Genomic DNA, 16,358 nt, shown 5'->3' on the forward strand with positions numbered 1-16,358 from the left:
AGCGATCGGTTAACTGCTCAGATAGCAGATGTTTAAAGTTGTTGAGGGAGATAAAAGTCTCCAACTTCAGAGATTTTTGCAATTCGTTCCAGTCGCCTGCAGCAGAGAACTGGAATGAAAGGCGACCAAATGAGGTTTTGGCTTTAGGGATGATCAGTGAGATACACCTGCTAGAGCGCGTGCTACGGGTGGGTGTTGCCATCGTGACCAGTGAACTGAGATAAGGCGGAGCTTTACCTAGCATAGACTTGTAGATGACCTGGAGCCAGTGGGTCTGGCGACGAACATGTAGCGAGGGCCAGCCGACTAGAGCATACAGGTTGCAGTGGTGGGTGGTATAAGGTGCTTTAGTAACAAAACGGATGGCACTGTGATAATCTGCATCCAGTTTGCTGAGTAGAGTATTGGAAGCTATTTTGCAGATGACATCGCCGAAGTCGAGGATCGGTAGGATAGTCAGTTTTGCTAGGGTAGGTTTTGCGGCTTGAGTGAAGGATGCTTTGTTTGCGAAATAGAAAGCCGACTCTAGATTTGATTTTGGATTGGAGATGTTTGATATTAGTCTGGAAGGAGAGTTTGCAGTCTAGCCAGACACCTAGGTACTTGTAGATGTCCACATATTCTAGGTCGGAACCATCCAGGGTGGTGATGCTAGTCGGGCGTGCGGGTGCAGGCAGCGAACGGTTGAAAAGCATGCATTTGGTTTTACTAGCGTTTAAGAGCAGTTGGAGGCCACGGAAGGAGTGTTGTATGGCATTGAAGCTCGTTTAGAGGTTAGATAGCACAGTGTCCAAGGAAGGGCCAGAAGTATACAGAATGGTGTTGTCTGCGTAGAGGTGGATCAGGGAATCGCCCGCAGCAAGAGCAACATCATTGATATATACAGAGAAAAGAGTCGGCCCGAGAATTGAACCCTGTGGTACCCCCATAGAGACTGCCAGAGGACCGGACAACATGCCCTCCGATTTGACACACTGAACTCTGTCTGCAAAGTAGTTGGTGAACCAGGCAAGGCAGTCATTAGAAAAACCGAGGCTACTGAGTCTGCCGATAAGAATATGGTGATTGACAGATTCGAAAGCCTTGGCCAGGTCGATGAAGACGGCTGCAAAGTACTGTCTTTTATCGATGGCGGTTATGATATCTTTTAGTACCTTGAGCGTGGCTGAGGTGCACCCGTGACCGGCTCGGAAACCAGATTGCACAGCGGAGAAGGTACGGTGGGATTCGAGATGGTCAGTGATCTGTTTGTTGACTTGGCTTTCGAAGACCATAGATAGGCAGGGCAGGATGGATATAGGTCTAACAGTTTGGGTCCAGGGTGTCTCCCCCTATACATGAATGTATAGTTAAAGTGACTATGCATATATGATAAACAGAGAGTTGCAGCAGTGTAAAAAGAGGGGTTGGGGGGGCACACAATGCAAATAGTCTGGATAGGCATTTGATTACCTGTTCAGGAGTCTTATGATTTGGGGGTAAAAACTGTTGAGAAGTATTTTTGTCCTAGACTTGGCACTCCGGTACCGCTTGCCATGCAGTAGTAGAGAGAACAGTCTATGACTGGGGTGGCTGGGGTCTTTGACAATTTTTAGGGCCTTCCTCTGACACCGCCTGGTGTAGAGGTCCTGGATGACAGGCAGCTTAGCCCCAATGATGTACTGGGCCGTACGCACTAGTCTCTGTAGTGCCTTGCGGTCAGAGGCCGAACAATTGCCGCACCAGGCAGTGATGCAACCAGTCAAGATGCTCTCGATGTTGCAGCTGTAGAACCTTTTGAGGAACTCAGGACCCATGCCAAATCTTTTTAGTTTCCTGAGGGGGAATAGGATTTGCCGTGCCCTCTTCATGACTGTCTTGGTGTGTTTTGACCATTCTAGTTTGTTGTTGATGTGGACACCAAGGAACTTGAATCTCTCAACCTGCTCCACAACAGCCCCTTTGATGAGAATGGGGGCATGCTCGGTCCTCCTTTTCCTGTAGTCTACAATCATCTCCTTAGTCTTGGTTACGTTGAGGGAGAGGTTGTTATTCTGGCACCACCCGGCCAGGTCTCTGACTTCCTCCCTATAGGCTGTCTCGTCATTGTCAGTGACACTGTTGTGTCGTCTGCAACCGTAATGATGGTGTTGGAGTCATGCCTGGCCATGCAATCATGGGTGAACAGGGAGTACAGGAGGGGACTGAGCACGCACCCCAGGGGAGCTCCAGTGTTGAGGATCAGCGTGGCAGATGTGTTGCTACATACCCTCACCACCTGGGGGCGACCCATCAGGAAGTCCAGGATCCAGTTGTAGAGGGAGGTGTTTAGTCCCAGGATCCTTAGCTTAGTGATGAGCTTTGAGGGTATTATGGTGTTGAACGCTGAGCTGTGGTCAATTAATAGCATTCTCACATAGGTGTTTCTTTTGTCCAGGTGGGAAAGGGCAGTGTGGAGTGCAATAGAGATTGCATCATCTGTGGATCTGTTTGGGCGGTATGCAAATTGGAGTGGGTCTAGGATTTCTGGGATAATGGTGTTGATGTGAGCCATTACCAACATTTCAAAGCACTTCATGGCTACAGACGTGAGTGCTACGGGTCTGTAGTCATTTAGGCAGGTTGCCTTTGTGTTTTTAGGCACATGGACTATGGTGGTCTTCTTGAAACATGTTGATATTACAGACTTAATCAGGGACATGTTGAAAATGTCAGTGAAAACACCTACCAGTTGGTCAGCACATGCCCGGAGCACACGTCCTGGTAATCCGTCTGGCCCCGCAGCCTTGTGTATGTTGACCTGTTTAAATGTCTTACTCACGTCGGCTACGGAGAGCGTGATCACACAGTCATCCAGAACAGCTGATGCTCTCATGCATGCCTCAGTGTTGCTTGCCTCGAAGCGAGCATGGAAGTGATTTAGCCTGTCTTGTAGGCTTGTGTCACTGGGCAGCTCGCGGCTGTGCTTCACTTTGTAGTCTGTAATAGTAGTCTGTAATAGTCTGTAATCTTAGCCCTGTTTGATGGTTCGTCGCAGGGCATAACAGGATTTCTTGTAAGCTTCCGAGTTAGAGTCCCTCACCTTGAATACGGCAGCTCCATGGCTTCTGGTTGTGGTATGTACGTATAGTCACTGTGGGAACGACGTCCTCAATGCACTTATTGATAAAGCCAGTAACTGATGTGGTGTACTCCTCAATGCCATCGGAAGAATCCCGGGACATGTTCCAGTCTGTGATAGCAAAACAGTCCTGTAGTTTAGCATCTACCTCATCTGACCACTTTTTTATAGACCGAGTCACTGGTGCTTCCTGCTTTGATTTTTGCTTGTAAGCAGGATTCAGGAGGATAGAATTGTGGTCGGATTTACCAAATGGAGGGCGAGGGAGAGCATTGTATGCGTCTCTGTGTGTTGAGTACAGGTGATCTAGAATTTTTTTTCCCTCTGGTTGCACATTTACCGTGTTGATGGACATTTGGTAGAACTTTAAGTTTCCCTGCATTAAAGTCCCCGGCCACTTGGAGCCCCGCCTCTGGGTGAGTGGTTTCCTGTTTGCTTATTTCCTTATATAGCTGACTGAGTGCGGTCTTAGTGCCAGCATCTGTCTGTTGTGGTAAATAAAACAGCCACGAAAAGTATCACCCCCCCCCCCTCTATCTCACCCATTTTCTGTCTCTCTCTCACCCTCTCTCTCTCTCAATGCAATTTACAATTTAAGGGCTTTCTTAAACATACGTTTACAGTGTCAAAGCAAATGAAATATATAATAAACAAAAGTTAAATAAACAATAACAAAATTAACAGTAAACATGTCTCTCTCCCTCTCTCTCTCTCTCTCTCACTCACTCACTCACTCACACACACAGCTCCATTCCATGTGAACACCCAGTTGAACATTGTATTACAGGCAAACCGTACATAGTGGCCACCATCCATAAACATGGATTCTGGATCTTGTTTCAATGGCTTTCCTAGTTTACTGTTTGACTGAAACAGGTTGGTATTACCAAGGGGAAGGGCATAAGCCAGGAATCTACTCCTACATGCCAGGAAAATTGCCCTGCTGTCTGGTGCCAGCTGCCCCTTCCTCTTCCATACTGACACACAGAGACTCACAATGGGGCTGTTAAGGTATATTGGTGGCATAGTTCATGCGTACGCATGCACTGAAATGCACATTTGAACTGATAGTACTGATGTAGTACTGATGGCCGGGGCATATACAGTATGGTAGTATACCATTACATCCTGAAAGACATGTCCTGGTGCATACATTGATGGCATAGTTCATGCATAATAACCTAAGCATGTAGTGAAAGGCAGGAACCAGCATGCATTAACTATGTGTAGCAGGCTAGATGTATAGATTGCAGGTCTAGACATTACCAGGCCAGATGTATGGACTACAGGTCTAGACATTACCAGGCTAGATGTATGGATTTCAGGTAGAGATATTAGCAGGCTAGACGTATGGATTGCAGGTCTAGACATGTTCTCTTCAGAGATGTGCAGTGCTGTAGATATGTTGTTGCTGTTGCATGGCTATGTATGCTTGTGTGTTTCCTATGTATCTACCACATATGTGTAGTAGTTGTGTATTGCAGATAATGTCTAGTAATGGATATTATGCCCTTTACACCTTTGTGGTAATATTGACATGTATTACACATGTACAGTGCCTTGCGAAAGTATTCGGCCCCCTTGAACTTTCCGACCTTTTGCCACATTTCAGGCTTCAAACATAAAGATATAAAACTGTATTTTTTTGTGAAGAATCAACAACAAGTGAGACACAATCATGAAGTGGAACAACATTTATTGGATATTTCGAACTTTTTTAACAAATCAAAAACAGAAAAATTGGGCGTGCAAAATTATTCAGCCCCTTTACTTTTAGTGCAGCAAACTCTCTCCAGAAGTTCAGTGAGGATCTCTGAATGATCCAATGTTGACCTAAATGACTAATGATGATAAATACAATCCACCTGTGTGTAATCAAGTCTCCGTATAAATGCACCTGCACTGTGATAGTCTCAGAGGTCCGTTAAAAGCGCAGAGAGCATCATGAAGAACAAGGAACACACCAGGCAGGTCCGAGATACTGTTGTGAAGAAGTTTAAAGCCGGATTTGGATACAAAAAGATTTCCCAAGCTTTAAACATCCCAAGGAGCACTGTGCATGCGATAATATTGAAATTATCAGACCACTGCAAATCTACCAAGACCTGGCCGTCCCTCTAAACTTTCCGCTCATACAAGGAGAAGAATGATCAGAGATGCAGCCAAGAGGCCCATGATCACTCTGGATGAACTGCAGAGATCTACAGCTAAGGTGGGAGGCTCTGTCCATAGGACAACAATCAGTCGTATATTGCACAAATCTGGCCTTTATGGAAGAGTGGCAAGAAGAAAGCCATTTCTTTAAGATATCCATAAAAAGTGTTGTTTAAAGTTTGCCACAAGCCACCTGGGAGACACACCAAACATGTGGAAGAAGGTGCTCTGGTCAGATGAAACCAAAAATGAACTTTTTGGCAACAATGCAAAACGTTATGTTTGGCGTAAAAGCAACACAGCTCATCACCCTGAACACCCAATCCCCACTGTCAAACATGGTGGTGTCACGCCCTGGTCGAAGTATTTTGTGTTTATCTTCATTTATTTGGTCAGGCCAGGGTGTGGCATGGGTTTTTGTATGTGGTGTGTATGTATTGGGATTGTAGCTTAGTGGGGTGTTCTAGTTAAGTCTATGGCTGTCTGAAGTGGTTCTCAATCAGAGGCAGGTGTTTATCGTTGTCTCTGATTGGGAACCATATTTAGGCAGCCATATTCTTTGAGTGTTTCGTGGGTGATTGTCCTTAGTGTCGTTGTTCCTGTCTCTGTGTTAGTTTACACAAGTATAGGCTGTTTCGGTTTTCGTTACGTTCTTTGTTTTGTAGTGTTTATAATTGATTTGTGTTTTACGTTTGTTTATTAAACATGGATCGCAATCTACACGCTGCATTTTCGTCCGACTCTCCTTCACCACAAGAGAACCGTTACAGGTGGTGGCAGCATCATGGTTTGGGCCTGCTTTTCTTCAGCAGGGACAGGGAAGATGGTTAAATTGATGGGAAGATGATGGAGCCAAATACAGGACCATTCTGGAAGAAAACCTGATGGAGTCTGCAAAAGACCTGAGACTGGGACGGCGATTTGTCTTCCAACAAGACAATGATCCAAAACATAAAGCAAAATCTACAATGGAATGGTTCAAAAATAAACATATCCAGGTGTTAGAATGGCCAAGTCAAAGTCCAGACCTGAATCCAATCGAGAATCTGTGGAAAGAACTGAAAACTGCTGTTCACAAATGCTCTCCATCCAACCTCACTGAGCTCGAGCTGTTTTGCAAGGAGGAATGGGAAAAAATGTCAGTCTCTCGATGTGCAAAACTGATAGAGACATACCCCAAGCGACTTACAGCTGTAATCGCAGCAAATGGTGGCGCTACAAAGTATTAACTTAAGGGGGCTGAATAATTTTGCACTCCCAATTTTTCAGTTTTTGATTTGTTAAAAAAGTTTGAAATATCCAATAAATGTCGTTCCACTTCATGATTGTGTCCCACTTGTTGTTGATTCTTCACGAAAAAATACAGTTTTATATCTTTATGTTTGAAGCATGAAATGTGGCAAAAGGTCGCAAAGTTCAAGGGGGCCGAATACTTTCGCAAGGCACTGTATATAGCTACATGTTTTACACATTTATATAGCAACATGTGTTACACATGTATATAGCTACATGTATTACACATTTATATAGCTACATGTATGACACATTTATATAGCTACATGTATTACACATGTATATAGCTACATGTATTACACATGTATATAGCTACATGTATGACACATTTATATAGCTACATGTATGACATTTATATAGCTACATGTATGACATTTATATAGCTACATGTATGACACATTTATATAGCTACATGTATGACATTTATATAGCTACATGTATGACACATTTATATAGCTACATGTATTACACATTTATATAGCTACATGTGTTACACATTTATATAGCTACATGTATTACACATTTATATAGCTACATGTATGACATTTATATAGCTACATGTATGACACATTTATATAGCTACATGTATTACACATTTATATAGCTACATGTTTGACACATTTATATAGCTACATGTTTGACACATTTATATAGCTACATGTATGACACATTTATATAGCTACATGTATGACACATTTATATAGCTACATGTATTACATATTTATATAGCAACATGTGTTACACATTTATATAGCTACATGTATTACACATTTATATAGCTACATGTATGACCCATTTATATAGCTACATGTATGACACATTTATATAGCTACATGTATGACATATTTATATAGCAACATGTGTTACACATTTATATAGCTACATGTATGACACATTTATATAGCTACATGTATTACACGTTTATATAGCAACATGTTTTACACATGTATATAGCTACATGTATGACACATTTATATAGCTACATGTATTTCACAGGAACACAGTAGATACATACCTTTACTCCCCCTCTATCCTAGTGACAGTAGTGACTCCATTCCAGTGACTCTGCTCCAGGTCTTAGTGCGCTGCCTGTGCCGGCTCAGAGAGACCACATCTCCTCACACACCAGGGGAAGGAAATGCAGGCTGGGACTGGGACAACTACACAGCACAGCTCTCACTGGACACACAGAGTGTGAAAGGGCATGTGAAAGAGTGTGAGAGAGAGTGCGTGTGAAAGGGAGAGAGAGAGAGAGAAAGAAAGAGAAAGTTGCGATTTGCAAGGGATGTTGGATGGTTGTTGTTGCTGCTGTTGTGTGTTTGATGTATTCTTGAATGTTGCATTTATGATAGTGGAAGTTGGTCTGTTTAGATAGTTAATGTTGATTGATGTGTATGTGTATGTGATGGTGTGTGTGTGTGTATATGTGTGTGTGTGTGTGTGTGTGTGTGTGTGTGTGTGTGTGTGTGTGTGTGTGTGTGTGTGTGTGTGTGTGTGTGTGTGTGTGTGTGTGTGTGTGTGTGTGGAGACCTGAGGTGTGTATGAGCTGATGTGTGTTTGAGGTGTGTGTCTGATGGTGCTGGGTAGCTGGGGTGTTGGTGCTATGTATCGGCGTTCGCCCTGTCACAGAAGCAGGGTCCACTTTGACTTCAGCGAGGAAGTCATCAAGAGACTCAATGCTTCCAGCCACACTCACAGGTCAGAACAAGGATAGAACACCATCTCTTACTTTATTTTTCTCTGTCTTTTTCTTTCGCTTTCTGTCACAATCACTTCATCTTTCTCTCGTGTGCTTCTATAGCTTTTCTCAGCTTCAGTTAAGTGCACGATGTGTTGCCATTCATTAGAATTGTTATGTATACTTTTTAGTTCTAACCCCCCCATGTACTGTATTTCTCCCTCTTACGCTGTCAATCCAAAGTTGTCTTCCTGGCATGACTTTCTTCCCCCTTTCTGTATCATTTTTCCCATGTTCTGTTTGTGTGTAGATGTCTCTCTCTTTCCAATGTTCATTAAATGTAGCCCTCTCTCTCTTTCCAATGTTCATTATATATAGCCCTCTCTCTCTTTCCAATGTTCATTATATATAGCCCTCTCTCTCTTTCCTATGTTCATTATATATAGCCCTCTCTCTCTTTCCTATGTTCATTATATATAGCCCTCTCTCTCTTTCCTATGTTCATTATATATAGCCCTCTCTCTCTTTCCTATGTTCATTATATATAGCCCTCTCTCTCTTTCCTATGTTCAGTCTCTAAATATCTGTTAATCATGGATTCTATAGTTGAGTGTGTGTTAGGGAATCAAAACTATATCACGTTGACTGTGTGGCATTTGTTTGTTTACATTGGTGTGGTGCGAGTCTGTACAGCTGTACTACTGGTCCATCCAGATGCAGTTGTGATGTTACCTAAAGCTCACCTACTGTACTTGATGTATTGCAATTTCCTAAATGTAGCATGGTGATGACGCAACTAAACACTCCCAGCAGGATTTGTATTAGCACTCCACTGTTCCACTGTCACGGCCTCAAACGTGTGTTTATCCAACCGCATGACAACTATTCTCTCCAACACCACTTTGCAGCTTCTTATTGTTTATGCCGTGTAAACACATACAATATGCTCTGCAAAGACAATTTCGCTTATGAAGAAGATTTCCTGTTTTGAGTTGATTTGCCTTGCTGAGATTCACACATTACTCTAGAACATGAACCTTTGTCAAGAATATCATCATCATCATCATGATACAATCGTAGATTGTTGATGTGGAGAAGCAGAGAGAGGGAGCAGCAGGCTGGACAGGGCGGGTCAAAACCAGCGTGACTCTGGCCATACTCATCTTTAAGAGCCAAGTCTCCCTGTCGAAAGTACTGTACACTTAGTCAGTGCATGTGGAAGTGGAACATTACAGATGTCAAGTTTTAACTTGATCACCCTTTTCTTGCAGAGAATGTTCCCGCTACATCAGGAAAGGAATGAGCCCTGTGCTTCCTTAAAAATTCGCAGTTCTCTTTCTCTCCATGCGAGGGCAGTTGAATCATTGGGATCAGGCCTGTTATCAAATAATATTCTCCCTCGCTCGCTCAAATGGTAGCCGTAGGTCCTGTTACTGCAAATTCAAACGTACAAAAATTTATTTGAAATGCATCCACACACAAAAACAACCATCATTTTATGTAGCTTACTTAATGACACAATATAGATATTGGTCTCCACTAGGCTATGATATACAATTGTGAAGTGTATCCTAAGGTTACGAATGAGCTGCCCAAATTTTGATAAATCGTAACCTGGGGTGGTCTAGCGGTTAGGAACACTACCTTCACATATAGGTCTACCGTGTCAGCGTGGGTTAGATTACGGCATACGCCCTTCTGGTACAAATAACTCAAACTCCCCGATACACTTGATTAGTTTCACATTTAAAATATGGACAGTCAGAGAAAAATACCCCTGATCTTGCTTTTTTAAAAATATGACCAGACACACACCAGACACTTTTGGAAACTGTCACACCTGTGTCTCTGCTTGTCTCCACCCCCATCTAGGTGTCACCCATCCTCCCCATTATCCCCAGTGTATTTATACCTGTGTTCTCTGTTTGTCTGTTGCCAGTTCGTTTTGTTCCGTGAAACCTACCACTGTTTGATCCCCTGCTCCTGTCTGATCATGTTCCTGTTTCCTAGTCCTTCCCAGTTTTGACCGTTCTGCCTGCCCTGACCCTGACCCAGCCTGCCGTTCTCTGGATTACTGACCTCTGCCTGCCTTTGACCTGTTGTTTGCCTGCCCCTATACTATAAATATACTTTTCTTTGACACTGTCTGTATCTGGGTCATACCTGAAACCTGATAGTACAAACTGGCCATGACTAACCCAGCAGACTCACCCAGCAGACCAGCTGCACAATGCTGTCTCCCTGCAAGGAGCCACCCTTGGAAGACACAAGGAGTTACTTCAAGGTCATAGGGAGGGACTCCATTCCCTGCAGAATGCCATGACCAGGCGTTCAATACATTGCTGGAGCAATTCCGCGGATTCCCCACAGGGCAGCGGGTCACACCCGTAATCCCCCAGCCTATCCCAGTGTCCAGAGAACCCCCGCTTACCTCTTCCAGAACAGTACGCTGGAGATTCCAGAACCTGCCAGGCTTTTCTCTTCCAGTGTTTCCTCATTTTTCGAGCTGCAGCCTTCTTTGTTCCCCTCAGACCGCTCGAGGATAGCGTACATCATAACGCTGATGTCCGGGAGGGCACTTGCCTGGACCACGGCGGTGTGGGAGCAACAGTCCGCCGTCTGCCTCAGACTGGAGGAGTTTATGGAGGAAGTTGGGAAGGTGTTTGATTCTCCTTTGTCCAGGAGAGAGGCTGTTTGCAAGCTGCTCCAGCTACGTCAAGACTCTCGTAGTGTGGCAGACTACGCAGTGGATTTCCGCACGTTGGCAGCTGAGAGTGCTTGGAACCCGGAAGCGCTGCTTGACATTGTTCCTACACAGAGTATCGGAGGAAGTAAAAGACGACCTTGCAGCCCGGGAACTACCGACGGATCTGGACTCACTCATCGCCTTGACCATTCGGATTGATTGAGGGACTATGGGAACGAAGAAAGGAGAAGAGATTCGACTTCACTCATCCTGGCATAATGTGTGCGGGGTCAGCGGCTGTAACCTTTGGACCACACTGGCACTGAGGCAACCAACAATTTATTCGGCCTATTGATTTCCTTGAACATTTAACAAAATAATTTATATAAAAAAAGGATTTCCCCTCATTAAAAATACATCTAACCCCTACAAATATGTACATTTCTTATAATCCACATAAGAATTCACACTAGACGCGCTGTAGCCTGCATATAGCCTACATAGGATATTTGAAGGGACGCTCTATGGACCTGCAGTCTAAGTTATTGTATAGCCTACAAACATTGCTTCCAGCTTCCTCTTGCGGTGATTGTAAATATTAAATATTTATTAAAATCCTCCTGCTGCAGGATTATTTTCCTCCTGATATGAAATGGGTCATATTATGATCTAAGATCTGTAGTTAGTTCACACTTGTGCTTGTCTGTTCATGTGAGCACGTACAGTATCTGCCTGTAGTTAATGTGTGTGGTGGTGTTGCTGGCCATGATCTGTGTTTGCTTGCTTGTGCGTATATCCTGTAGGAAGCTGTGTGAGTTCGTGACTAGGGTTGCAAAGGGTCAGAAACTTCCCGGGAAATGTTCCATGGTAGGTTAAGCCCGGGAATTTTGCTTAATTTCATTAAAAAAAAGTTAGCTTATAACAGTGTACCTTTTTTTTGTGGGATACACATGAGGCAAATCTAGTTCTTGTGGCATATTGTGGTTGAACTATCCCCAATTCAATGGTATTGCAACCTCTGCATGCACTCTTCCGTCACATGTACAGCTGATTCTCAAGATCTTGCACACTAATGAGATGCTATTGAGCCCACACTACTACACTGTCTGAGCCAAGGACCACATGCTTTCTGGTAAGTTTTGATTACAATACATTTTATTCAACATACATGATTTTTTGTTAACTAGTAAATAGTAGCCTACAGCAAAGTGTGTTTAAATCATTTCTAACTTGTTAACAATTTATGCTAGTTAGTGTTTGCTACCATGTGGGTTTTAGCTTGCTTGAGCCTGCTAACTGAGGAGTGTTAATTCACCTGTTTCCATACGTTTCATTTAAAAAATGTATCTTACAAAGGAGTTGTTTAATCTAACTGCTTATCTATTTATCTGCACATGGAATTGTATTTGGGGGTTTTTAACTATTTTTTTCTACTCTTTACAGGAAAATGCCACGGGCATTATCTGATGTGTGAAGATATTTCACTGCAGCTAATGTAGAAGGAAAATCTGTGTACATTTCCAAATACTTTGCAAAATCATATGTGAAGAATGCAACGAAGATGCAGAATCATCTGGCCAAGTGCATAAAGTTTCCTCAGCACTCGCAACAAGCAACCTCTGACAAAAGTCCCTCTACTTCTATTCGAGGTGAAAATTATCAATCAGACACCTTATCGATAACAACAGCTCATGTCCTCCTGCAATCAGATGTTTTTTGACTCAATGGAGGAACGTAGTCAGAGAAATGCTGATGAATGTCTTGCTCGAGCGGTGTATGCAACTGGTTCACCTCTGATGCTCACAGGCAATGTGTATTGGAAGAGATTTCTGAATGTTCTTCACCCAGCATACACCCCTCCAACCAGACATGCTTTATCTACTCATTTGCTGGATGCAGAGTTCAACAGAGTTCAAGTGAAGGTCAAGCAAATCATAGAGAAAGCAGACTGTATTGCAATCAGCTCTGATGGGTGGTCGATTGTTCGTGGTTAAGGAATAATTAACTACAAAGGACAACAGACACAACGGTCTCTACATTGCAGATGAGCTGAAGGCAGTCACTAATTACCTTGGACCACAGAAGGTATTTGCACTGGTGACAGACAATGCTGCGAACATGAAGGCTGCTTTGTCTAAAGTGGAGGAGTCCTACCCTCACATCACACCTATTGGCTGTGCTGCTCATGCATTGAATCTGCTCCTCAAGGACATTATGGCACTGAAAACAATGGATACACTCTACAAGAGAGCCAAGGAAATGGTTAGGTACGTGAAGGGTCATCAAGTTATAGCAGGAATGTACCTCACCAAGCAAAGTGAGAAGAATAAGAGCACCACATTTAAGCTGCCCAGCAACACCTGTTGGGGTGGTGTTGTCATCATGTTTGACAGTCTCCTGGAGGTGAAGGAGTCTCTCCAAGAAATGGCCATATGACAGTCTGCCGATATGGACAGCCCCATCAAGAGGATCCTCCTGGATTATGTATATTGGGAGAGAGTGGTAAGCTGCCTGAAACTCCTGAAACCTATAGCAGTAGTCATTGCATGGCTTGAGGGAGACAATGCCATCCTGTCTGATGTTCAGACTTTGCTTGCAGATGTAAGAGAAGAAACTGTACTGCCCTGCCCACTTCACTGTTGCTCCAAGCAGAGGAAACTGCAGTTCTGAAATACATCAAAAAGCTTGAAGACTTCTGCCTGAAGCCCATACACACCGCAGCGTACATGTTGGACCCCAAGTATGCTGGCAAGAACATCCTGTCTGGTGCAGAGATCAACAAGGCCGTTGTTGTCATCACTACCGTGTCTCGTCCCCTTGGCCTGGATGAGGGCAAGGTTCTTGGCAGTCTGGCAAAGTACACTTCCAAGCAAAGGCTTTGGGATGGTCCTTGTTTGGGAACACACACCAAAGCACGCAAACAGGCTTACCATTTCAAGGGTTAAAAAAAATTGTGGCCATCCGGGCAAATTTGAGGCTTTTCGAGCCTGACAACGAGCCATCCTCAACAAGGTTGGAAAGTGACAGTGAAGATGAGGCCTCAGAGTCTGATGTTCAAGAGGTGGACATTGAGGAGATCCAGGGAGAAGACATGGAAGCCTGAGAGTCTGATGTTCAAGAGGTGGACATTGAGGAGGTCCAGGGAGAAGACATGGAAGCCTGAGAGTCTAATGTTCAAGAGGTGGACATTGAGGAGGTCCAGGGAGAAGACATGGAAGCCTGAGAGGAAGACAACCAAAGCTTTAGTTTCTAGACTATCATTTTACAGATGTAAATTTTTGGGAGATGTGATGGATCATTGGGGATCATTCAATATTCCCTTTCTTTTGTTGTTCTGTGAAATCATCCCATGTGAAGAGTCAACTCATTTAATTAAAGTTTAAATTATTTTTTATATTTCTATTGGAAGGATTTAATCATTTGCAATTATGTCTAATTATGATAAGGTGAAAGGTTTGTTTCTGTCTCCATATGATATGGTAAATCTATCCAATGCAAAAAAATCTAAATTTAAATGGTATTAGTATTAATTTGCATATATTTCCATTAATTTCCATATATTCCCATTAATTCACATATATTCCCGTTAATTCCCACAGAAAGTTTCCACCTCTGAATATTACACAAAATGTACAACCCTATTCGTGACTATAATTTACATTATGTGTGGGGAGGTAGTGTGTGTGTTGTGTACGTGTGTGTGCATGAGCGTGTGTGTGAGTGTAGATAACTGGCCCTGTGTAGTTTATAATGAGAGGGTGTTTGGACTTGCCACCCACCAAATGCCAACACAACATATTCTCTTAGTGAAATGGCTTGGTCAAATATTTGGACTGTGACAAGGATTCCCCTGACCTATCAATGACCATTATACTGGACTGGTCAGGTGCTATGAACCAATGGAAGGGCTCAGTGGAGTGTTTTCTTCAGGGATGTGTCAGTGTTTCCCATGGATGAAGTAGAACACTGTTGTTTCTCAGTGGTCATGGACAGACAGAATACAATATTATGTCTTACAGTAGACTACTGTTACTGTATACCAGTTGTCATGGAGATGGTTAACTGGAGGTTGTGGTTGGTTTGTTAATTAGTGAGGTTGAGACCTGTGGTTGGCGTGTGGTCATGGTTTATGATGTCTGACTGGCTGCACACTGCACATTGCGCCCTGAAGAATGATGATGGTGATGTTTATGGTAATGGTGATTGTGATTATAGTAATAGTGATGATGATGATGATGATGATGATTATGGTGCTTGGCACCTACCAGTACACTACTTGGGACTTACCAGTACACTGCTTGGGACCTACTCTACCGGTACACTGCTTGGGACCTACTCTACCGGTACACTGCTTGGGACCTACTCTACCGGTACACTGCTTGGGACTTACCAGTACACTACTTGGGACCTATCAGTACATTGCTTGGGACCTACTGTACCAGTATACTGCTTTATGATGATAACGACGACAAAAGGGTGAACAGAAACGAGGAAGTGGCTGTTGAAATACTATGAGGAAACCAGAAGACCAGGGAACAAATCCTGTTTCTGATAACCTAAAAAGGTTTTCTCTTCACACATACACACACAATCACACACATGCATGCCTAAGCACACTCAGACTCACACACAGAGCGAGAGAGAGATACAGAGAGAAAGAGACAGAGGGAGTTAGTGTGAGTGACAGAGAGGTAGAGTGAGAGAAAGAGAGAGAGGGGGAGACACACAAAGAGAGAGAGAGAGAGAGAGAGAGAGGGGGGGAGGCTTACTGAGAGCAGAGTTTGACCTAGGGTAACTTGACTTTGTAAAAGTATACAGACTAGAGAATGTAATGGAAAACTATCCCACTGCAATTTGCCAGCCCATGGAATGAATGCCATTTAAAGCAAGTTCTGTTTACTCTCACAGGTCAGCCACAGACTGGGCGCCCTCCTTCCTCTAACTCTCTCCCTCTCTCACTCTCTCTACCTCTCCCTCTCTTTCTCAGCTCTGTCTTCTTACTCCTTCTATCTTTCTTTTCTCCCTCTTTTTTTCATTGTCCCTGTCCAGAGGAGTGGTTCAATATGAGCTCTGTCACAAAGCATATTTTATTTTCCAAAATAACGTGACAGGGATTTATGTTCTCTCTGAAAGGGAATTTTTGGGAAATTACATATTTGGAAAATATGTAAATAAGAAAATTGTCGTTTCTCCACAAAAGGCACAAAAGACACATGGTTTATGTTTAGTGTCCTCTTGTTTTCATATTCTAGAATGACGTCTTTATGACGTCTTAGTTCATGCATTCCACATTCCCCTTGTTGGCTACTGAAGTCATCATTTTTATTCTTGAGCATTTTCATTGTAGTATCCTCACATACGTCGATTTTATTTCTCTACTCTACAGAATGTTTCTGCTCACTATACCGAATCTCTTCATGTCAACGTCTAAAGCTTGTCTCTTTGAT

The 16,358-nt window shown here is 43.3% G+C and overlaps 1 protein-coding gene across 4 annotated transcripts in view; it reads left to right on the forward strand.

Moving 5' to 3' along the window:
- LOC109902840 (cAMP-specific 3',5'-cyclic phosphodiesterase 4B) overlaps positions 1 to 16,358 on the forward strand; it is a 288,067-nt gene that overhangs the window by 158,814 nt on the left and 112,895 nt on the right. Inside the window, exon 1 of one of the 4 annotated variants that reach the window (XM_031785648.1) lies at positions 7,622 to 8,245. The exons of the other annotated variants lie outside the window; for them this stretch is intronic. Within the exon in view, the coding sequence (XP_031641508.1) occupies positions 8,121 to 8,245 (125 nt within the window). The 5' untranslated portion in view covers positions 7,622 to 8,120. Of the gene's footprint in view, positions 1 to 7,621; positions 8,246 to 16,358 lie in introns of those variants that run through there. 4 annotated transcript variants of the gene reach the window in all.

This window comes from Oncorhynchus kisutch, linkage group LG13 (genome assembly GCF_002021735.2).
Source record: "Oncorhynchus kisutch isolate 150728-3 linkage group LG13, Okis_V2, whole genome shotgun sequence".
Taxonomy (NCBI): Eukaryota; Metazoa; Chordata; class Actinopteri; order Salmoniformes; family Salmonidae; genus Oncorhynchus; species Oncorhynchus kisutch.